This window comes from Carcharodon carcharias, chromosome 1 (genome assembly GCF_017639515.1).
Source record: "Carcharodon carcharias isolate sCarCar2 chromosome 1, sCarCar2.pri, whole genome shotgun sequence".
Lineage (NCBI taxonomy): Eukaryota > Metazoa > Chordata > Chondrichthyes > Lamniformes > Lamnidae > Carcharodon > Carcharodon carcharias.
In genome coordinates, this window is record NC_054467.1 from 22796794 (window position 1) to 22821429 (window position 24636).

Genomic DNA, 24636 nt, shown 5'->3' on the forward strand with positions numbered 1-24636 from the left:
CCATGTCTACCATTTCCTTTGTTTTCTGAGGCATTTTTACCAAATTAATGTTGACTAACTCTTGTGGTTTGTCGACTTATTGGATTATGGAACAGTCGTGCATTATGTTTACTACACTGGATATCAAACTGCATAAGTATTCCCAACTTGGATTGGCTGATTTTAAGTGGCCTATTAAAATTCCTCCTCATACAGACTTATTTATCCTTCCATAGAGCAAAGTCTCTTGTATTTTCTTCTGACCTTGTGATCTGTAACATTGCTCTGTGCTTAGTGTTGCCTTTCTCATATTAAGGATGTTTAACCAGAGTCGTCCATGTTGTAACTTTGTACCTCAAGTTAACTAATCTCCTTGATGTCCATGGCTTAGAGGTCTGTACCATTTCCTTTCCTGGCTGTTTTGCTCTCTGTACCCCTGTATGCTACCTTTGTTACCTTTCCCTGGAGCTAGCCATCTATCTCATTTTTATAATGTGTCATAATTCCCTACTCCTACAACAGACTCCAGTTCTGATATCTTATTCTAAATGCTGCTGGTATTCATGTAGATATGTTTTAACATAGGTATGTTTCTTGGCCCCCATTCTCTGTGTTGCTGATGTCTCACTAATGCATGCCTGAGTTGCTGTGTTCATGTTACCTACCTTCCACTCGTGTCTGAGAACTAAAGCTGAACCGTTAAATAGCTCGGTGTTAAATCTCCTGCTTGAATTGTCTCTGAGGAGTGCCACACGATACAGCAAATATAAACTGCATGGAGAGAGGGAAGGAATAAAATTGAAACAGTGGGGAAATACGTTTCATTAATAACACACACAATTTGAGAGGTCAAAGTTTTCCAATGCAGTAACTGAGCTAAGCTTCAATATCAATTTTTTTTTAGCAATCAATGGCTTTTTATTTGCAGAGCAGTCGTATGACATTCAAATTCCCCATTACTTAGATAAAGTCTAAATTCTCTTTCTGCATGGAATCTCTGACAGGACCTGCTGAAAGTGCTGGGATCAGTGGTGTCTATTGAAGAGCGTTCACTCACTGGAATCTGGAACATTAACACGCTTAAACGCTGGAAGTGGAAAACTGCACAACAACATGATAGAGGCGAGTTACTTAAGTTTACTTGTTTTAAAATAATTTGTGAGATTTCCAAAGTAAAGGGCACAATATTCCTGTGAGTCAGACATTTCTTTTGCTTTTGACCCCCAATCTCCACAATGAAGCACTCTGATCAGTTATGGTTGCTTGTGCAGATGCACGTTTGGGTTAATTCTGAGAGGCAAGTATCAATGGGCCACCCGTTGACTGTATTTAAAGTACTTGCAAATCTAAGTGCAATGTGCTTCTTATCACTTGTTTTTCCTATCACAAACTGCAATTTTCACAGTTGTGTTAGGAGTTCCAAGAAGCGGATTTGATTCAAGTCGATGAGCAGACTGCAGCTTTCACACCTAGTGATTGAATTCAGAGGTGCTAGAATTTATTTTTAGAAAGGTGATAGGTGAGCGGACTGTAGACTGCAATGCCCTGTTAAGATCCTGTCCCTTCCTTCCCCTCCACTTTAAGGATTAGCAATCGTCCATGACTATTTCTTAACTAAAGTAACTTCCCTATGTGAGCAATAAGTTGCATTTAATGCATTGGTACTAAAATGCATTGCTGCCAAAATATTACTGTATGTTTTAATGAACAAAATCCTACAGATGCTAGGAACCTGAAATAAAAACTGAACATTAAAGAAGACACCATGCATGCAGTCAAGACTGCTCCATCCAGAGACTATGATTATTTTATTATAGATTACCTGCCCAGCACCTATCTATTGATCAATATAATTTAAGGAATGCTAAATCCCTTCTCTACTATTCGTGAATAAATGGTGCGGTGGTGTTTGAAATTTCTAGCTCCCCCCCACCCTCCCCCCGCTTTGAATATCTGATCCAATTTGATGGTGTTACCTGACTATGAATTAACTAGCTCTGTCGAGAATCTGTCCCACATGATTACTATTCTGCAGAGAGAAAGTTTTCAAATCTTCACCCCTGCTCAAAATTTGTGACAATTCTACTTTTCTTGCAAAAATAATTTTTCACAAACTCACTGGTGCCTTTTGCAATTTAATGCATATAAAAACAGGAACTGGATGAGTTGCGGTGTTGCTGAGGTGTGTATTTGAGTATCTGTACATACCTTTTATACGTTAAAAATCTTACTTTGGTGTGCACTTCCTTTGTGCACCCTATACCTTCTTGTTAGCTTTTTATAACAACATTAGGAAGGAGACTGTTTAAAGGTTTGTAATGAGTATCTGTTTAAAAATTTGTTTAATGGGAAAACTACTGAATTATATTGCCGCTTCAGTTTGTTGGTTAAGTTCATCACTTAAAATGCTTTTTGAAAAAGCTTTTGTCCAGCAAGTATGGTAACTGTAAATCCTAATAGTCAAAATCATATTTTAAGCAAAAATGAAAAATGTGAAAATTTAAATGTTTTATAATGAAATGTTTGAATTCACATTCTGAGGCTTCACCACAATTAGGGAAACGATTCACAGTTTTTGTGCTACACTGAAGATTTTGAAAATTTGAATGACTTAATTTTTTTAAATAGAATCTTTTACAGCTTTGGGACTTTGCAAAGTGTTTTCCTGCTAATTAAGTATTCTTGAAATGTAGTCACTGTTGTATTGTGGGAAATGTGATAGCAAATTTGTGCAAAGCAAGGTAATAGGAATAGCATGTTATGACAATTGTCCTGTGTCACTTCCTGTGTTTTGTAAGGCAGCTTTCATTTGCTAGTTCTCCTCAACCCTCTAGCACTCCTCAAGTCTTCCCCCTCTCTTGTCTGACTTCCCTATCCTTCTCCTTCTCTTCAACAAATACAAGACATAATTTAGTATATTGCTTAAAATAATTCAGCTGTGTGAGACTCTCCTGTGTCTTGTCTGTGTGTCATAGGGAGCAGGGCACATCTGTGTTCCTGCTTCTGTCTCTGTCATAGTTCTCTCCTGTTTTTTTCTGGTGTACTGTTTGAATCCTATACAACTTTTTTCCAGTTCCCAACTTGTGCTTTTGTACATTTTGGGCTGAATTTTAATTTCCAGGAGTGCGTGGGTTCAAGGGGACAAGGAGGTTGGGGGTGGCAGGGGAGGAGGCGGTTAAAGCTGATGAAATTGACAGTAAGGAAAGCGGCACCAATCCACCAACTTCTACATTTCACTAGAGTGCAGCCGGCTGTATGCATCCAACCGCCTTGGAAGAGGCAGTTGCCACTTAAGGTGTTAATCACTTAGAGTGATGTCGACGTGGGATTTCCACTTTAGCTTTGGGTCCATGGGTGTTACGGCCTGCCTGGAACTTGCCAGTGAAAGCAGCGACAACTAGGAAAGGTGAAGCAATCCCAGGGAAATAGGGCCATATGTACTCAGTACCTGCTTGTGCCAAACTGTTTATTCACAGCACTTGTGCTGTGAGGTTACTCTATACGTTTTGGAGGTGTCTTCAACACTTTGCGGGGGGTGGTTTTATGGAGATGTTGGGCCACTGGAATGCCAGCAAGAGATCTGAGTTACCTCTTCCGGGCAGGTTTCCCAGTATTAAGAGGACAGTGGCAAGCCTTCCCCAGGATCAAGGACCCCAGGAGGGGTGGATGTTCTGCTTCCGCCCACCAAGCTACCAGCTAATCAGAAGCTGGCAGCTCTCTTGCCCTGCAGTGTCACCGGGGAGGTGGTGGCTGCTGCTCGCATGACAGCCACTGGAGGCCCAAGATCGAGGGGCAATCGCAGCTGCAGCCGCAGGTAAGTGATGGCTGGATGAGTTTTGCGGAGCGAAGGTCGTGAGGGTGGAGTTGTAGGGGGGGTCCGGCGGCGAGGGCTGGGTTTGGCTGTCAGTGGGACACCCTCGCCCTTCCCAATGCCAGTTCCCTCGATCAGGCACTGTGTGCCTTTGAACAAGGGACACCCCCAACCCACCCCCACTTCTCCCCCACCAAACCTCCAGGAGCCCACAAGCAACCTCACATGGGTTAGCTTGTAGTGGTCCCTGTGTGGTGACAGGCCCACCCACCGCTAGCTAATACCAGTGGCAGCAGGATGAGACTTTTAAGTGACATTAATTGCCTGCTTAAGAGCCTCATTAGGGAGTGGGGGAGGAAGCCCATCCATGGGCCTTCCCAGCTCAGATTTAATTTTGGCGGCGGGGTGCTCATATGCCACCCTCCCCCGCTGATAAATGCCCCACCCTCTCCAAACACCCCTCAAGAGACAGCATAAAATTCAGCCATTTGGTGGTGTGAAGGCTTGGCTTATCAGATTAACATGGGAGCCACTTGCGATACCTCATTATGAATTTCAGATGAGGGTGGTAGTGACCAGCAGTAGTAGTTGAAGCAGCACCAGCAACCAGTGATTGGTCACAGACATGTTGCTCCACATGAGCGAGGGAGCAGCAGAGAGGTACAGCTTACAGGAGGCTACACCTGGAAACCAGGATAAACATCTTCGACTTATTTTCAGTCTCCATGCTTGCCTCCGCCAGAGCATAGAAATCAAGCCCAAGAAGCAGAGCTCAGAGTCTCTTTGAACATTTCCAAGGAAGCAAATAGTTATGTGAGGAATCAATCACAGGAGGTATCCAATACCATCCTGATGCCCCCATTATTGCGAGTATCCCTCTCATAACCACATGAAAAAGTCACTCCCTTCCACCTGTGGTGCAACAACCAAGCATTTTTTTCAAACCCCCCCCCCCCCCCACCACCACCACACCCCCACCCAAACAGTGGTCCCCCATTGGCATGGACAAGATGAGGAAGTGGTGCAAAAGGATAATATTTACATGGTTCAGATAAAAAACAGAAATTTAGCAATCCGAGGTTGTAACACATCCACGTGCATCCCTTTGAGCAACACACATTTTTACTCTAGCTGTTTTTACCACTTCTACCCCTGTGCTCTTTGCAGAGCTAGAGGCAGGCTGCTCAGATCCCTGCTCTAGGCTGATGTCCACTGGGCTTTGGAACCCATGAGGGTCCCAGCAAAGACTATTCCACCTGTACCTATGCCAGGACAGACACTATCAATGGGACACAAGGCAGTGTGTTGAGTACTGACTGAGGGGGTGAGCTAGCAGACAATGGGTGAGAAGTGGAAACACATTTGCAGAATCCAAACTTCCTTGTCCCCTTTCACCATTGTCACTCTCGTGGATGGGCTGCACAGCCCTGCTAGTGGGATAATGAATAGCTAAAACTGGGATATCTTCCATGGTATTTAAGGTGACATTGAGTGTGCACACCATTGTTCAAGGCTTTCACTTGCTTGTGTGATTTCCACATTTGATTCTGCCATTTCCTCTTAGCATTGAAGAAGACATTGGGCATTGGGCAGGATCGCCCGTGGATGAGGTTTCATATTTTCTCAGAAACCCTCCTAGGCTCCCGGCCTGCCTGTCAACCTTAAGATTGGACAGGCAAGTCCATTGATTACCTCAATTACTTTATTAATGGCCTTAAGTGGCCGTTGACAGGTTAGCGGGCATGCAGCTACCTCGGCTCCACAAGCGCTGGCCTGAAAATGTAAATGACGCAGGGTGAGGTCGAGATGTCTGCCTGACATCACCCCGCATCATTTTACACGGCGAGCGGGCCCTGCTTCCTGCTCGCCGACCGGAAGATGCAACCCATTATCAGAAAGGCCTGAGACATCATGCCACTTGTGCTTGAGACAGACTCCTTCAATCTTTCTGTAGTCGTGCACTTGGAATGCCTGCCAGTACGACACAAATTCTCAGCGCTGCTCTTGAAGTGTCCCATTTGTTGATGTCCAATCCCCTCACCCCCAGGGTATAGCATCTGCCTCTTCACTGCCCTTGACTCCACCATCTGATCCTGCTCAGGGTGAAGCGTGAGTCTGCATGTAAAAACCCAATTCGCTCTCTAACTTGTCCCACTGAAGTGTGAGTGTATGAGCTGGTGCCTGACCTGAATAAGTCATGGGATGCAGCTCTCTCAAAGGGACTGAGCTGTGGGAGAGATCAGAGAGATCGAAGTCATCTTCGACCACTTCCTGCTGGACAGGAGAGATGAAAGGTGTGAATGAGTACCTTCGAGGTGAGAATGCATGAAGTTATTGCACAAATAATCTTATTTCAGTCGTTATTGACATCAAGTCAATATGCCTTGAGTGTTATATGCCATATGGTTGTCGAATATTTAATTCTGTCACCAGTTAGCTGGAAGGACCCTATTCCCATATCTCTGGTGGCCAGGCCCACTGAGACACTCCTGATCTCCAGTGCCTTCCCCTCTGCAGGTGTTAATTGAAATACCTGTGGAAAGCCACTTCTCTGCCTCTCCCTGGTATTTTGGGGTCTCTTCTCCTGCATGGAGCGAAAGCCCACTCCAATAATGGCAGATGTTTACCCAATAGATGGAGAGCATTTGTTGAGGGTAACTTTGAGTGTTAGGAATAACATTGCACAAGGAATGAGGGTGAGAGTCAGTGGTGAATAGATAGTTGGGAATGTGAGAAAGTACATAGCCAGAGGGGGATGGGTGCATCCACAAGATAAGTTGGTATGAGCAGTGATGTGCTGGAGTAGGCTTGAGAACGCACAGTGAAAAGCACATCAGAATGTATGGCAATACGTCATTGCTGTCACCTTTCCTGCCCTGCTAAGGTCATTGAATTGTTTCCTGTTCTGGATCGAAGAATGTGACAGCATGCTCCACAGCTTCTTTGTTTCTGCAGCAGGCTTCTTCCCATCACTGGAAAACAGTATCTCCCACCTTTTGTGAAATCATTTGTGGCCTTTACCCACGTTGACCCCATTGCTCTTCATGGTAGCTCACCATGGGGGCTATGCCAGGCCGTGAGGTTACAGATTGTGGTTGAGTACAATTCTGCTGCTGCTGATGGCTCACAGCGCCTCGTGGATGCCCACTCTTGAGTTGCTAGATCTGTTTGAAATCTATCCCATCTGGTTGTGGTAAACTGAAGTAGCTCCAGCTTGGAAGGAGCCAGACACACAAAAGTTCATGGCCACAGTCATGTTTACAACCATTGGCAAAGCTGTTCTTGCTCTGCTGTGATGACAGTGGCATCATAGGGTCATAGAGCTATTCCAGCACAGAAGGAGGCCATTTAGCCCATCATGTCCATGCTACATGTGCCTACATTTTGTAGAAATGCATTTGATTGACAGCAAGACTGACCATTCACAGTATGTCCTTCTGTGACCTGTTTGTGTTATCTGTTCATCACCCAAAAAGATCTGGAGCTTATGGTGGCATTTTGTACCATTTCCGTTGTGTACTTCTTCAGAAACATGATTCATTGACCCTGCAGCCAGCTATCAGAGATCACTGTATGTTTAAGTCACATTTTGCTTCATAATGAAAGTGGACTTGCCTATTCAAGCAAAGGCAAAATACTGCAGAGATCTGAAATGTAAATATAAGATGCTGGAAACTCTCAGGTCAGGCAGCATCTATGGAGTGAGAAACAAAGTTAATGTTTCAGGCCACTGATCTTTTGTCAGAACTGACAAAAGTAGGAGTTATAACAGACTTTTTTATGATAGCATAAAACTATTCATGACTCATTGCATTCAAGCGTTCGATATCTGATTTCTCATTTTGTCCTCTTTTATAGATCCTAAAAATGGCAAAAGCTGGCTAACTGAAGATTTCGTTGTCACTATTCAACCCAAGGAAATGAGAACTTTCTTTGTACATTTTAAACAGTAAGAAAACTATGAAGAAAATGTGAAGTCTGAAAGATTTATGGATGACTATATTGCACTGGCCCCTGTGTCAAGTTGCACCTTGTTTTCGTCCCTGGCTGGAAGAAGAATAAATTATTGGATAGCATTTCAAGTTGGACGAGTATGGAAAGTACTTTTTCACTGAAGATGCAAACAAAGGGGATATGAATATGCAAACCAACCTTAAAATAAATCCCGAATTACCTGGAAAACTCACCCTCAGCAGGTCTGGCAGTATCGGCAGAGAAGAAAAGAGTTGACGTTTTGAGTCCTCATGACCCTTCAACAGAACTGAGTAAATATTAGGAGAGGGGCGAAATATAAGCTGGTTTAAGTTGGGGGGTGGGGGAGGAGAGAAGTGGGGGGTGGGTGGTGTGGTTGTAAGGACAAGCAAGCAGTGATAGGAGCAGATAATCAAAAGATGTCACAGACAGAAGAACAAAGTGGTGTTGAAGAAAGACCCAAACCTCCCTGTCGCTTGCCATTTTAACACTCCACCCTGCTCTATTGCCCACATGTCTGTCCTTGGCTTGCTGCATTGTTCCAGTGAAGCCCAACGCAAACTGGAGGAACAGCACCTCAACTTCCGACTAGGCACTTTACAGACTTCTGGACTGAATATTGAATTCAACAACTTTAGATCTTGAACTCCCTCTTCCATCCCCACCCCCTTTCCATTTCTTCCCCCTTCCTTTTGTTTTTTTCCAATAATTTATATAGATGTCTCTTTTCCCACCTATTTCCATTATTTTTAAAGCTTTTATGCCCTGCTAGTCTTTCCATCCCACCCCCACTAGAGCTGTACCTTGAGTGCCCTACCATCCATTCTTAATTAGCACATTCATTTAGATAATATCAACACCTTCAACACCTCTTTGATCTTCTGTCATGAGGACTCGAAACTACAACTCTTTTCTTCTCCGCTGATGCTGCCAGACCTGCTGAGTTTTTCCAAGTAATTCTGATTTTGTTTTGGATTTCCAGCATCCGCAGTTTTTTATTTTTAAAGTAAATCCCTATTGTTTGTAAATGAGAATTAAAGGAAATGCATCAGGATGAATCACTGCAGACCCTATTGAGAGGTTTACTTATGAAAATTGTACTATTGACTAATTTAATTTTTAGATGATCTATACCTTCAAAAATAATAGCATTTACTTGCCTAGAGTTTCTAGAAATTTCCTTTTGGAGTGAATCTGAAGTACTGGAAGCTACTACTAGAGCACCAGTCTCCTAATAATGTTCATCAGTTTTTCAAAGTCATTAAGATGCCCAGCCCGTGTTGTCTTGTCTTATAAGGCATGGTTGCAATAATTTTTGAAGAATTCTCCAGCTTGTGGTTCATTTGCAAGTGGATGTACTTTTTTTATATATATAATTTCTCATATTGGTGTCTAAAGTACTGGATCCTAATCAACCGTTTTGCCTTTGTGGAGAGAAATAGAGTTAGTGTTTCAGGTCGTTGATTCATTTTCAGAAGACATTCTGATAAAGTGTTATCCTCATGAAACTTTTAACTTGTTTATTTTCTCCCCACACAGAAGCTGCCTGACCAGCTGAGTATTTCCAGCATTTTCAGTTTCTATTTCAGATTCCAGCATCTGCAGTATTTTGCTTTTTTGGCCTTTTATTGCCTTTGGACACATGTTGTTAAGATTTTGGTTTGTGACAAAGCTTGATAACCCTGCCTCATATGTCCCATATTTTCAGTTGGTTTTATTGTGGGGGTGACTATCCAATGCTAGTATTGACCTTTACAGTAATATTGAGGACATTGAATGTATATACTCAACTCATTGCTAATGAGTTTTGTTAATGTAATCCTATTTATAACACAGATCTCATCTATTTGATCTATTTTTAAGTGGCACACATCTTCAAGCATTCACTAAAGTACATGGCTGTTCAATCTTGAATGTGCTTCCTGTGAATTAGAAAACTTGGTGACATAGATAGATAGAATTGTCTAACAACTAGCCTTGTCACCCTTTCTGTCAGTTTGACTCAGTAGGTAGCAGTTGCATTTTGGAATTTTTGCTTATTTTTCCACAGATGATTTAGATGTGTTTAAATGGAGTGTTTTAATTATGATGTACTTGTACAGGGGTACAATGTGTTGCTGCTGCTGAAACAATGAGGACTTAATAAATTAATGAGCCAGGCATTGGAGATTTACAGAGGGTAATTTGTCATCTTGTTTCACATTTCCTCCAAGTATCCGCACCGATTAGCATTGGAATAACCTTATTTGAACCCAGCAAAGGATGCCTGCTGTCAATCCACTCTTGGTTGAAGAGATGGGATAGGGCACATTGTGGAGAGAGGGAGTGAACCAGTTTTATTTACAGGTCTTTGGCTAATTGCAAAATGGGGGAACTGTCAGATGGATGGCCCTCAACTTCATGTGGTTAGAAGTAGCAAAAAGAAAAGAGGAACATATGGAGAGTTCCATATGAATTTGGCAAGGAAGGCCAGGGGATGGCAGCTTTCCAAGTTTCAGATATCTGACTAGGTCCAGACCACATTAAATTCATTGACTCTGTTGCCCAGGAAGGGTTAAGTAAGGTCACCATAATTTTGCTGCAAGAAATGATACAGCATCAACATGGTGTTATGAAAATTATTATAATCTTTCTCTGTTCATTTAACAATTGCAAATTAAACTACTTGAGTTTTCATTTGGCCTCATTATTACCATGTGAATTGATTTGCCTTTCAAAAGATTGATAAACAATTGTGACACTTGAGAAGGCAAATGAAAAACAAGGGGACCTAAATTTAACAAGATTAATGATAACATATGAGATCTGTGCCCAGTCTGACAGCTAAGTTGGTTGGGGCCTTTTTTAAGGCAGCCGTGGCTATCTCCTGATATGAGTGCAAGCCCCATTTCAGCATTGAAATGAAGTTCTTGCTCTTATTTTTGCCAAATGTGTTGGCTTTGGTCAAAGCTTGCAATGTGAGCCTCCTTACCTCTGGTTCTTCAACTGACGCCTGGAGGCAGCTCAAAAAAAAGCCCAAAAATGTGGAAAAATCTTTAGGATTTAGTGGAGTTGGAAGGAGCAGGACTGTTCTTCACGCCTGCACAACTGAACTGTAGCCGCTGTCAACCTCTGGCACCCCATCAATACCATCTTCCCTCCACCACCTCAATTAGACAAAATTGGTAAGGCCCCGACAGTGGGACTACATTGGGACTCCTAATTGTGGTTCACCACCTGATTTTTCTTATGCTGAGATCCGCAGACAAATTTACTTCAGGCCCAGTCCTCTCTGCTGCAGTGTGTTGTCTCTGCATGCTGTCCAAATCTCTTCTGGATTAATAGAACACCAAGGAGTTTAGCTAAACTCCAGATTGTGTCACAGGGGGAGTACTATTGTTACACACCAGTGTTGTGCTATCATCTGATTGGATAGTAGGCAGTGTACTCCTGTACATAAGATGCAAGGACCACTTAGAGAAGTGACTAGTACTGAATATCTGAGGGAGCTCCCAAATTTGTAAAAGGCTGTGGATTCAAACTCCAGTCCTGAACTGAAGAGAGTGCTGTATTAGTGAAGATGCTGTCTTTCAGCAAGACATTGAACTGAGTCCCTGTCTACCTCAGCAGATGGACATAAGATCCCATAACAATAGTCAAAAGAGCAGAAAGTTCTCCCCTTATCACAGCCAATATTCATTTCTCAACTTAAGGCACCAAACTCTTTAACTAGCCAATAATTACATCTTCCCTGTGCAGAGCACTGCTGTTTGCAAATCCACAGCAATGTTTGCCTACATAACAGTAGGGAGCTCCTTTTGAAAAATAGTAATTGGCTGTGAATTGCTTTGTGATATCGTGGAAGCCATGAAATCAATATGTAAGTGCAAATTTGACTGTTCTAGCTCTCTGCATTGTCTTTATTTTGCATCTTTGATATCAAGAAAATCCCAATATATTTTTGAGGTGGAAGATAAATAGAAAATGAGTCAAAGAATGTAAAACAAATTGGAATAACAGTAGATCACTTGAGCCTTCAAGTCTTCTCCATCATTCAATACAATCATGGATGACGTACCTAAACTTCTCCTTTCTGTACTATCCCCGTATCCATTAGTTTCCTTAGTATCCAAAAATTTATTCATCTCTTTCTTGAGTATACTCAACCACTGAACACCCACAGATCCCTGAAGTAGAGAATGTCAAAGATCCACAATCAATTTTGAGGGTTTTTTTTTATTCGTTCATGGAACATGGGCACCGCTGGCTAGGCCAGCATTTATTGCCCATCCCTAATTGCCCTTGTTCAGAGGGCATTTAAGAGTCAACCATATTGCTGTAGTTCTGGAGTCGCATGTAGGCCAGACCAGGTAAGAACGGCAGATTTCCTCCCCCAAAGGACATTAATGAACCAGATGGGTTTTTTTTAACGACAGTCAGCAATAGTCTCATTGTCATCATTAGACTTTTAATTCCAAATTGTTTTATTGAGTTCATATTTCACCATCTGCCATGGTGGGATTTGAACCCGAGTCCCCAGAGCATTACAAAAACAAAAATACCTGGAAAAACTCAGCAGGTCTGGCAGCTTCAGCGGAGAGGAACACAGTTAACGTTTGAGTCCGAATGACCGTTCAACAGAACTAGAACCCTGGGCCTCTGGAATACTAGTCTAGTGACATGTGAGTGAAGTTTCTTCTCATTCAGTCCTGAGAATGAACCGTGGCTCCTAGTTCTTATCTCCCCAGCCAGGGGAAACATTCTCCCTGCATCTAAACTATCAAAGAATGAGAGTTAATGAAGGCTGACTAAAAGTTTGGTTAAAAATGTGAGGTCAGAGGAGGAGAGAAGGTGAAATAGCAGATGAGTTCAGGGAGGAAATGTCAGAAGACTGCACGGAAGCCAATGGTGGGATAAACAGGACGGTTGGATGCATAAGAGGCCAGAGCCTAAGCAATGGAGAGTATGGGTTTTTAACCACTGGAAGAGGTTGCAGAGATTGAAAGGGGTGAAGCCGTGAATTGATTTAAATACAAAGCTGATCATTTTTGGGGACTGGGAGCTAACATAGATCAGTGCTGATGGAGTGATGGTTGAACAGGACTTGGTACAGGCAGCAGAGTTTTTGATGAGTGTAAGTTTAGAGAGATGGGAAACTGGGTAGGAGAAGACTGGAATAAGTGACTCAGAATAAGAGAACAGCAGACCACCACAATGACAGAAACCCTTGCAAGAGGGTTTTGGAGGGCACCAACCGACTAGTCCAGGCACTGGAATCACATCTTCCGATGACATGCTCAATGGTGGAACTATTAGTTATGTTGCCTATATCTCGAGCTCACAGAAGGGACAGTAGCCAACTCTTCAAGGGTATATCACTTGTGCACGAGGATCCATTTGCGCACTTTGGAAGTTGGAGTGATGATCTGAGGCAGCCTGAACTGCCAGAGGATAAAGGAGTCATGGCAGCTGTGAGGAAAGCAAGTGCACACATGGAGGAAGCTCTTGTGGTGGCAGACCAGTTGAACGCTGAGGGAATGGAATCCTTTCCTCTTGATGGATCTGAGTGGGCAGTGGCTGGGTGCCTTGATGGCTACATGGATGTAATCGATGATGCCTGCACCTTTGGGAAATCCAGCGATGGACAAGTCACAAGATTGCAACATTGCAGTTCAGGTTGAATTGTCTGATTGACCATAATCTACACAAAATGATTGAGAATTAAACATTGATGAATTAAATGTTGACCGTTTAAGGATAATTTCCAACTTCAAGCTTCTGGTCGGTGGTTCTGTTTTTGATATGGCCACACCTGCCCTCACTTGAAAAGATAAAGTTAGTTAGATTTTCCCTTTTTTTATTATAGTAAACCGACTTTTCTAAAGGCACTAAAATTCCATATGTTCGCCCATCAATCAAATTATCACAGTTTGTTGTTGAATCTGACAATTTAGACTGCATATATGACAACATAAAACAGAACGACTTTAGACGCACTTTCCACAGTGCAACAACTTCTAATCAGATCTGATAGTTAAAATCAACATTTCTTCTGAAGTTCATTATCGATCTAACATCATACAATCAAGATCCAAATTACCCACAAACATACGTAGGTGGACTCATCATGAAAAAGACTGATTTTTATTTTAATTTTAAAATATTTAGTTCTTATTAAGGTAAAAAGCAGTTTCAAATGAAATTGGACTGGAGAAAGGAGAATTCTGCTGTTTAATCTCACATCCCTTTATTGTCGTTGACATGGTAAAATAGCAATGCAAGCCTGTCAAGGTTTTGGTAAGGTTACGTACTCAATTATCTCCAAAAATTAAATTTCATGAAAATATTGACTCACATTTTTTAAGAAAACATTATTTACAAATGATTTAATTTCCTTTCCTGAAGACGTGAGTTACATTTGGCAGTGGTCCCGTGCCTTGCCTGAATGGACATCCCTCACATAAATGATGTAAATTTAGTGTCATTTGGTTCCTGATCTCAGGAACTACCAGCATGAGGATTCACAAATGGTAATAAAATTAAAATCTTGTTTTTCCTAACAGCTTTATCACTAGCTCATACACTGTGCACTAATCTCTACAAAACCTATTCTTAATGCCACAGGTTTAAGCAGTTATTTTGTAAGATTCCAACTAGTTTTTAAGGTAAGTTTTCTTGAGCACTCCTTGACTTATGCTTGATTTGTTTACTGAATTTGTTTGATCATTTTATTTATCCCTTTTTAAAGCTGATGGAAATATGAAATTTCAATTCATGGAAGCATATGTGGCAATATTGTTTACAGCAAAAAGCAAATATGGAGAGATTAAGGGGAGATTGTGGTAGCAGGAAATGAATCCCTGATAACGCGGTTTATCTTTATTTTATCAACTATCTTGTTTCTTCACACACACACACACCTGCAGGCAGGAAAACAGACAGATGGGCCCATCAATTATGCTACTATGCCATTGGTGTTGTGCATGCTACCAGCATCCACCCACCTCACCCCCACTCTGCCAAAATTTTACGAGAAGCTGGGGAGGTGTTGGGTGGGATACCTGCCAGTGAGCCAATTGAGGCTCTTACTTGGCAACTAATGCCCAATTAAGGGCCCATCTTGCCACTGCTCTAATTTAACAGGTGGCAGAAGAGGCCTGTGCCCATTAAACCCCTCAGGTTTAACCTTACGATCTTCTGGTCAGCGAAACAGGGATGGGGTGGTTTGCATCCTTCCTGTGCTCCTTCTGTCAATTGGAGGCCTCACGCCCCCCCAACCCCAACAGTTTTATCTCTCAATGTCCACCCTTCCCACCTACCCTGCCCAACATGCCCCCCAACCCTTCTCGCTGGCACCTATCAGCCTGGCCCCAGTGAGATCCTGGATGTAACTGAATGTCTGAGTCCATTGTTAGGAACTAGAGATAGTTTTAAGTCAGTTGTATCTGTATTTGTTAGGAATGAGTTTTAGCTTTAACTTTAAGTTCAATTTGTGTTTCTGTATTTGTGTGTTAAGAAGGGGGAGCTTGAGTTTTAGTTTCACTTTAAAAGATGCCTGCATTATAATGAGGTTTTATGGCTTTTGAAGGGAAGTTAAAACAAACACAATATAGAAAACAAAAACAAAAATACCTGGAAAAACTCAGCAGGTCTGGCAGCGTCTGCGGAGAGGAGCACAGTTAACGTTTCGAGTCCGTATGACTCTTCAATAGAACTAAGTAAAAATAGAAAAGAGGTGAAATATAAGCTGGTTTAAGGGGGCAGGGCTGGGACAGGTAGGACACCCCCTCCCCCCTCCACTTAAACCAGTTTATATTTCACCTCTTTTCTATTTTTACTTAGTTCTGTTGAAGAGTCATACGGACTCGAAACATTAACTGTATTCCTCTCTGCAGATGCTGCCAGACCTGCTGACTTTTTCCAGGTATTTTTATTTTTGTTTTGGATTTCCAGCATCCGCAGTTTTTTGCTTTTATCACAATATAGAAACGACTGGGCTGTTGCCAGCAACAGGAGGCTCACATAGGGACAGACAAACCAAAAGCAGTTTGAGTTCAGTGGAAAGGCATTGCCAGGAGAGGGAACTACAGGAAGCAGGTTCCAAAATCTAAAGAAGAAAATCCCCAAAAACCAAGGGTGGAACAGGAAAGGTCCCAAGAGGACAGTTAAGTCAAAGGACAAGGACAGCAATCTGGAAATGCCCTGTTAAGTGAAGTTAAAAGTGAGGAGCAGGGAAAGGCTCCAAGTTTAAAGGGAGAAAGCTGCAGAACGCAGACTTAAAGCAAAATAGGATTGCGAGAAACCAAAAGATCCAAGGAGACAGCCAAGGTCTGTAACTGTTTACTATGGGCCTGTGAAGCAGTGGTGTACTGTTGGCACGGCTGAGCATTTAAGAGAGAGTGTGTGGAAAGCAAAGCTTGAGTGCATGTGCCAATCCAGGGGAGAAAAACATTGGAAGGAGAGTTCGAAACCCCAGAGGTGGACCCTTGTGGAAGGCATTCAAGGGAAAATATTGTTTGGGAGAAGATTCCAATGTATGTTCTTCAAGAGTGTAGATTGGAACCCCTTGTTTGGAAGACAGAGTTCAGTGAGACCGGTTAGCTCATGATGTGACAAGCATTTGGGGGGAGTTGATGAGAGATCGGTAGCATCTGTCACTCGGGAAGGAATTTTCGCCCCCATCGGGGGGGGTTGTGTGTGGCTGGGCGCGGACCTGATTGGCGCTCCTGATCGGGTCTGCTCCGCCATTTTACGTGGACGGGCCAATTAAGGCCCACCCAACGTGACATGAACCTGGAAGCACTGTGTGTTCCCTGTGTGTGTGTGGGGTTGGGGGGGGAGGGGGGTTGGTGGTGGGGTAGTTCTTTGAGTCGGGAGTGCACTCATAAGTTTTAAGTTTGAGAACTTTTAATAAAGAAAAAAAATCAAGACGTCCCTTCGTCTGACACTGTCACGTGAGCTGGGACATGTCAATGAACTTTAATGAAAAATTTAATTTAATTTATAAACCCTTCATAAAACCTCATCCTGCCCGTGAATGAGGTGCCATGATAAATGCAAAGGCCGCCTGGGCTCTTCGCCTGCCTGCTAAACTTAAGGTTTCTCAATTGGGTTAATTAGTTAATTTAATGGCCTTAAGAGGCCTTTGACAGCTCAGCGGGCACGCAGCCGATATCACCCCATGCCATTTCACGCCTCGACAAGCAGGCCCGGCCCCCACTCGCCAAGCCGAAAATTCTCCCCTTGATTTCAGTGTGGTGTGCCTGACCACAGGTCGCCAGTTGGTTTACATGGACTGTGTACTTACTGTGAATACTAGCTTTTGTAATTTGTGTTTTCCTTACAAATCTGAATATATCTGTAAGGGTATTGGTGTGGGTAAGGGAGTATTGTAATATATTTCATCTTTTCTTGTTTATTAAATATTTTATTCTTTTGTTAAAAGTTCATCAGCTGATTCCTGTGACTCTGTTCCGCAGCCACTCTCCACGTTTCTAAACAAAAAATAAAATTTAGGATCTATCAAGCCAGGTTCCATCCTGGGATCTGACTTGTCCAGTAGGAACAACAGCTGGGATCATAACTGAACCAGCAGTGGTCACTGCTCCATCTGTCACTGCCAATGTGCAGAGCTGCTGGCCTCCGATTGGTCAGCAACTCAATGAGGTGGGACATCCTCCTGGAGATGGACAGAAGTCCTTCCACACACTAGTTAAAGGGCCGTCGCCCAAAATATTAAAGAGGCCAAGCCGGCCAAATAGAGATGGCTCAGCCCCGACATTTATGCTGGGACCCCACCCTCAGCCTATAATCCAGCCCAATATATATTTGAAACATTGCTTTGTAAAATCTAGTTTATGCAATTGGTTAGACACTTCTCATTCTCCTCTGGGACTTTGCTTAAGATATAGTTCACATTGTTGGTATGAAAATCTCCTATTTCTGTTGATTCTTGTGTGTCTTATGTAAAATAGATTGGGATAGTCTTAGCCCAGGTAATCCGAGTATGGACAAATTTACTCAAATTTAGAAATCTCACACAACACTAGGGTGGTGGTGTGGAGGAAGTGATCTAGTAATGTTGAAGTTAAGCACATAGTTAGAGTAGAGTAAAGGGTACCATACCCTGCATGTGGCTTGCGCTAAATTAACCTGGCAGTGCTTACACACAAAGTCACAATACAATAATGGAAGGTTACTTGGCACAAATGAATTTATCCATCCAGAGTAATGCTAATATCATGTTATAATACCATTGAGTGTTCCTTAAATGATTTCAGATTTTTTTCCTGCATTACTCTATTTGAAGTTTATTCCACATGCTGGTCCTTATTTGTGTGAAGAAAAATTTCCTGTTGTCTTTCCTGCAAGTATGCTTCTCTAGTTTGAATCTGTTTCCCCAGTTCTACTCCCATAATTGAAAGTAATATTTTAGATAACTTTTCCTATACTTAATCTTATATATTTCTGTAAGATCATCTCTCAATCATCTTCTTTCCCGATTGAAAAGGCCAAATAACCTTTGCAGTATCCAGTGCCTTCAGCCAGTTCCTGGTATCAAATGGAGTGAATGGAACTGGCTGAAGACTGGAATCAGTGATGCTGGGGACCTCCGGAGGAGGCCGACATGGATCATCCACTTGGCACTTCTGGCTGAAGATGGTTGCAAATACTTCAGCTTTGTCTTTTACACCAACATGCTGGGCTCCTCCATCATTAAGGATGGGGATATTTGTGGAGCTGCCTCCTCCAGTTAGTTGTTTAATTAACTACCGCTATTTACGACCAGATGTGGCAGGACTACAGAGCTTTGATTTGATCCGATGGCTGTGGGATCACCAAGCTTTGTTAATTGCAGGCTGCTTCCACTGTTTGGTATGCAAGTAATGCTGTGTTGTAGCTGCACCAGCTTGGCACCTCATTTTTAGGTATGCCTGGTGTTGCATGCCCTTCTGCACTCTTCTGAGCCAGGGTTGATCCCTTGGCTTGATGATAATGGTTGAGCGAGGGATATGCCAAGCCATGATGTTACAAATTGTGATTGAATGCAATTCAGCTGCTGCTGATGGCCCACAATGCCTCAAGGATGCCCAGTTGTGACTTGCTAGATTTATCAAATTTAGCACAATAGTATTGCCACGCAACACCATAGACCATGTCCTCAGTGTGAAGATGGAGCTTCATTTGCACAAGGAATGTGCAGTGGCCACTCCTACCAATACTGTCATGGACAGATGCATCTGCGGCAGGTAGTTTGCTGAGGACAAGGTCAAGTAGGTTTTTCCCTCTAATCGGTTCCCTCACCACCCACTGCAAGTTGCATCTAACAAATGTGTCCTTCAGGGCTTGGTCAGTAGTGGGGCTACTGAGCTATTCTTGGTGCTGGGCATTGAAGTTCCCCACCCAGGGTATATGTGGTGTTCCCTTGTCACCCTCAGTGCTTCTTCCAAGTGGTGATCGTCATGGGGGGTTGCTAATTCATCGGCTGATGGTAAGTTGTAACCAACAGGAGGTTTCCTTGCCTGTGTTTGGCCTGATGCCATGAGATTTCACAGGATCTGGAGTTAGTGTTAATGACTCCCTCCTTACTGTATACTACCACCTGCAGTAGGTTTGTCCTGCCAATGGGACAGGACATATCCAGGAATGGTAAAGATTTTGGCTGGGACATTGTCAGCATAACTGTTTCAGGCTGTTATTTGACTTGTCTATTAGACAGGTCTCCTGATTTTGACACAAGCCCCCACATGTTAGTAAGGAGGACTTTGCAGTGTTGGCAGGGCTGGGTGGTGTGCTGTTGCCATTTCCGGTGCCAAGGTTGATGTTGGGTGGTCGGTCTGGTTTTATTCCTTTTGAACTTTTCTGTTGTGGTTTGGTATAATTGAGTGGTTTGCAAGGTGAATTCAGAGGCCAGTTAGCCACATTGCTGTAAAGGTTCAGCAGCCTGTAAGGTTTAAAGCAGCATTTTCACTCCCTTCTATTGAGCAGATATTCCGACTGACCCATTTATTCTTTCAACAATTCTCCTTCTGCAATCGGTAAAAACATCACTTCTAGTGTGTAAAATATTTAGTAATGTACAAAGGTTCAGTGCATTGACAGAGGAATTAATTATTCGGTCTGATCCCTGTTGAAAAACCTTTGGTTGAAAACCACTATGTGCGCAAAGTGTTATTTTTATGTAAAAACCTTCACTATTCAGCATGACAATACGAGATCTGGCAAGCTGTGTGTGAGATCAGTAGTGATCTCAATGCAGGATCATTGTACTTTTTAAGCTCTCAGGCCAGAGCTCAAAGCTCCTATTTAATAAAGCTCCTACTTACAAATGCTCCCTTTTATTTTTAATTCCGTGTTGAACAACACAGCCAAGGCAGTAGAAAGCAAATCGGAGAAGGTCATGATCAAAGTCTATAGAGATCTACTCAGAATCTTCAGTTTCACCTTCAGCCAAGAATGCCAAGTGGAACTTGGCTTTATCCTGAAGTCCCCAGCATCACAGATGCCAGTCTCAAGCCAATTCAATTCACTCCAAGTGATATTGGGAAATGGCTGAAGGCAACAGATACAGGAAAGGCTACGGGCCCTAACAATATTCTGGCAATGGTATTGAAGACTTGTGCTCCAGAACTAGCTGTGCCCTAAGCCAAACTGTTCCAGTTCAGCTGCAACACTGGTAATCACCCAACAATGTGAAAAATTGCCTAGATATGGCCTGTCCACAAAAAGCAGGACAAATCCAATCTGTTCCCTTGACATGCAGTGGCATTACCATCGCAGAATCCCCCACTATCAACATCCTGGGGGTTACCATTGACCAGAAACTGAACTGGACTAGCCATATAAATAATGTGGCTAGGAATCCTGCAGCAAGTAAATTACCTCCTGACTCCCCAAAGCCTGTCCACTATCTACAAGGCACAAGTCAGGAATGTGATAGAATGCTTTCCATTTGCCTGGATGAATGCAGCTCCAACAACACTCAAGAAACTTGATACCATCCAGGACGAAGCTGCTCATTTGATTGGCACCTCATCCACAAACATTCAGTCCCTCCACCACCGGCACACAGCAACAGCAGGGTGTACCGTCTGCAAGATGCACTGCAGGAACTCACCAAAACTCCTTTGACAGCATCTTCCAAACCCATGACCACTACTATTGAGTAGGACAAGGGCAGCAAATAGATGGGAGCACCACCATCTGAAAGTTCCCCTCCAAGCCACTCACCATCCTGATTTGGAAATATATTGCCGTTCCTTCACTGTCACCTGGTCAAAATCCTGGAACTCCCTTTCTAACAGCACAGTGTACCTACACCAAATGGATTGCAGCATTCAAGAAGGCAGCTCACCACCATCTTCTCAATAGCAATTAGGGATGGACACCCCATCAGCCTCCCATCAATAATCGGAAAAGTGATGGAAAGTGTTGTCAACAGTACTATCAAGTAGCACTTAACACAGCAAAAACCGACTCACTGACACTCAGTTTAGGTTCTAGCAGCTCCTGACATAATTACTGTTTTGGTCTAATCTTGACAAAAGAGCTGAACTCGAGGTGAGAGTGACTGCCCTTGTCATCAAGGCAACATTTGACCCTCTATCCAGCTTTACTTGTCCCACCCCCCACCCCACCTTAAACCAGCTTATATTTCACCTCTCTTCTATTTTTACTTAGTTCTGTTGAAGGGTCATTCGGACTCGAAACGTTAACTGTGCTCCTCTCCGCAGATGCTGCTAGACCTGCTGAGTTTTTCCAGGTATTTTTATTTTTGTTTTAGATTTCCAGCATCTGCAGTTTTTTGCTTTTAACATTTGACTGTGTGTGGTATCAGGACTGGTAGCAAAACTGAAGTCAATAAGAATTGGGAGAAGGTTGGAGTCAAAACTAGCACAGACGAAGATGGTTGTGGTTACTGGAAGTCAATCATCAGTCCCAGGACATCACTGCAGGAGATCCTCAGGTAGTGTCTGAGGCTCAACTATCTTCAGCTGCTTCGTCAATGACCTTCCCTCCATCATAAGGTCAGAAGTGGGGATGTTTGCTGATGATTGTACAATGTTCATGACTCTTCTGATACTGTAGCAATCTGTTTCCATATGCTGCAAGATCTGGGCAATCTTCAGGCTTGGGCTGATGTGTGGTGCAAGTGCTGCCACTTAGGTGTCAGGCCATGGCCAGCTCCAACAAGAGAGAATCTAACCATCTCCCCTTGACATTCAATGGCATTACCATCACTGAATTCTGCATTATCAACATCCTGGAGGTTACCGTTGACCAAAAATTGAACTGGGACAGCCATATAAATACTGTAGCTACAAGAGCAGCTCAGAGGCTGAGAATTCTGAGGCAAGTAACTCACCTCTTGACTCCCCAAAGTCTGTCTACCATGTATAAGGCACAGGTCAGAAGTGTGAGGGAATACTCTCCATTTGCCTGGATCGGGTCAACATCATTCAAAAAGCTCAACACCACCCAGGAGAAAGTAGTCCACTTGATTGGCATCCCATCTACCACCTTAAACATTCACTCCCTTCACCACTGACACATAGTGCTATCAGTATGTACCATATACAAGATGCATTGCAGCAATTCACTAAGGCTCCTTCGAAAGAACCTTCCAAAGCTGCAACCTCTACCTAGAAGCATCAGTCCTGCAGACAGATGGGAACACCACCACCTGCATTTCCCCTCTAAGCCACACACCATTCTGACTTGGAACTAAATTTGTGTTCCTTCGCTGTGTTATGAACATTGGACTTTACAAGATGGTTGTGTTTTTAAAATTTCCTTTAACTTAAGGCGAAACAGAATTTTCTGGATAGGTGGAAGATGGCCATACTAAACCCTTGCCCAGAAACAGGCCCACATGATCCAGTTGTTACAGGGAAAAATCCAAGCTGAAACCTATTGAAAATTATGTAACGGTTTTCAAACCTTGACACAGGAAAATGGACAGCTGCGCTTTGGAGACAAGCCAGCGAGAGAGAGACAACGGAATTGCTGCTGTCTGGAGAAGCAGCAGCTATGGCTGTAAAGAACAGGATGAATAGTTTTTGTGCTGACAGTTAAGCAAAATGCTGGTAAAATTTGGGTTTCTGTTGGAATGAAAGGGACCAGGAATGGCAGGACCATTGGAAATTTAAGGAACAAGGAATCGCTGAGATGGACCTTGCTGGTGGAAGTTGGTTCAAGAAGACTCAGGCTGAGTGGAACAATTTCTGAAGGACACCTGAAGATTCAGCCTGGTGTGGTGGGGTGAAATGAGCTTGTTGGAACACTGGGATTAGTTTGGGACCTATTCTTGTATTGCCACACATCTGCCAGGAGTGCTGTGCACAGCAAAAGGAGCTGTAAGATATATTATGATTGTGTTAATTGATTAATACGAAAGTACCTTTTTTGTACCATTTTCTTTAGTTTGGTGTATTTGTTGCCTGTTAAGTATTGTTTAGCCTATGTTAATTTTTGTTTGTTTGTTACAATGAAAATCTTAAACATGAAACCTTGTCCTTTGGTTCTTTCCATTGGTCACTGGGAAGTTCATCACTTGGAAAACAAGTTAACTGTTGCCACAGGGAACATAACAATTGTCAGTGGGTGAGAGGCCTGGGACTCCCTTTCTAACAGCACTGTGGATCTATATACACACAATCTATATGCTCACAATCACCACCTCAATGTTAATTTGGGATGGGCAACAAATACTGCCCTTGCCAGCAATGTTTACATCCCATGAAATAATTTAAAATAAGCTTGATTTTGCCTCCTCCTCACTTTGTCCACTTTTTATTTCCTAATCCTTAACTCTCATTGGTTAATGGTTGCTCTGTTGCTTGCCCTGTTCACTCAGAACTCAGGTACCCTGTTTCTCTCACTGTGCTGTTATCAGCTCACACTTTCAGCAATTTACTAGGCAAAACATTGTAAGCTGAAGGGACAACTGTAATTAACAGCAGATGACCATGGATCAATGCTGGGGCCTCAGCTATTCACAGCTTACATTAATGATTTGGACAAAGAGACAGAGAGTAATGTGTTTAAGTTTGCTGACAACTCAAAGCTAGATATGAGGAAGACACAGATATATATGCTAAGAGGTATAGCAGATTAAGTGATTGGACAACAAAATGGTAGATGGCGATATAAGGTGGGGAAGTGTGAGGCTTTGGTCATAAGAATAGAAAAGCAGATTTTTTTTAAAAGGCATGCAACTTGTAAATGTTGATGTTCAGAGAGACTTGGGTGTGCTCATACAAGGAGCTCAGAAAGTTAGCATGCGGATACAGCAAGTAATTAGGTAAGGCAAGTGGCATGTTGACCTTTATTGCACGGGGATTGGAGTACAGGGGCAGAATATTAACTCTGCGGATGGACGTGCGATGATGTCGGGTGAGCGTCCTGACATCATTGCGCAGTCCCACGATATTACGTTTGGCGGGCGTGCGCTAGAGTCAGCAGCACGCCCGCCAACAATTAAAAGGCCTACTAAGGCCATTTAAACAGTAATTAAATTCAAATTTATGCTGCCCATCCAACCTTACGGTTGGCGGGCAGCAAAAATGCCAAGTGGCCATTGCAATTTTTAGGAAATCTCATCCAAAGTAAATGAAAATCAAATAATTTTACACTTGAATTAAAAACATGTTCCTGGGACATGTTTTTATGACATTTTTGTGTTCTTTATTAATTTTTTCAATATCTTCTTCATCTCCGGGAGGCAGCTCCGTGCCTCAGGGAGATTATTCAGTGCTTTCTTGTGTGCATGCGTGAAGTTCGTGTTAGGCTTGCTCGCACTCCTTCCCCGCCCCACCCCTCCCCCCACACAGGCAGTCGCTCGCGTATCACACTGGATGGGCCTTAATTGGACCACCAGCGTGAAATAGCAGTGC

The 24636-nt window shown here is 42.9% G+C and overlaps 1 protein-coding gene across 5 annotated transcripts in view; it reads left to right on the plus strand.

Annotated features, from left to right (window-relative positions):
- The window catches only part of man2b2 (mannosidase, alpha, class 2B, member 2), a 74677-nt gene that overhangs the window by 47949 nt on the left and 2092 nt on the right, over positions 1-24636 (plus strand). For 2 of the 5 annotated variants that reach the window (XM_041184955.1, XM_041184927.1), the window contains exons 18-20: positions 984-1101; positions 5355-5465; positions 7649-7872. In XM_041184955.1, coding sequence (XP_041040889.1) covers positions 984-1101; positions 5355-5455 — 219 coding nt within the window. In that variant the 3' untranslated portion in view covers positions 5456-5465; positions 7649-7872. Of the gene's footprint in view, positions 1-983; positions 1102-3581; positions 3794-5354; positions 5466-7648; positions 7873-24636 lie in introns of those variants that run through there. The other 3 variants (XR_005942664.1, XM_041184948.1, XM_041184939.1) reach the window with 3 other exon arrangements.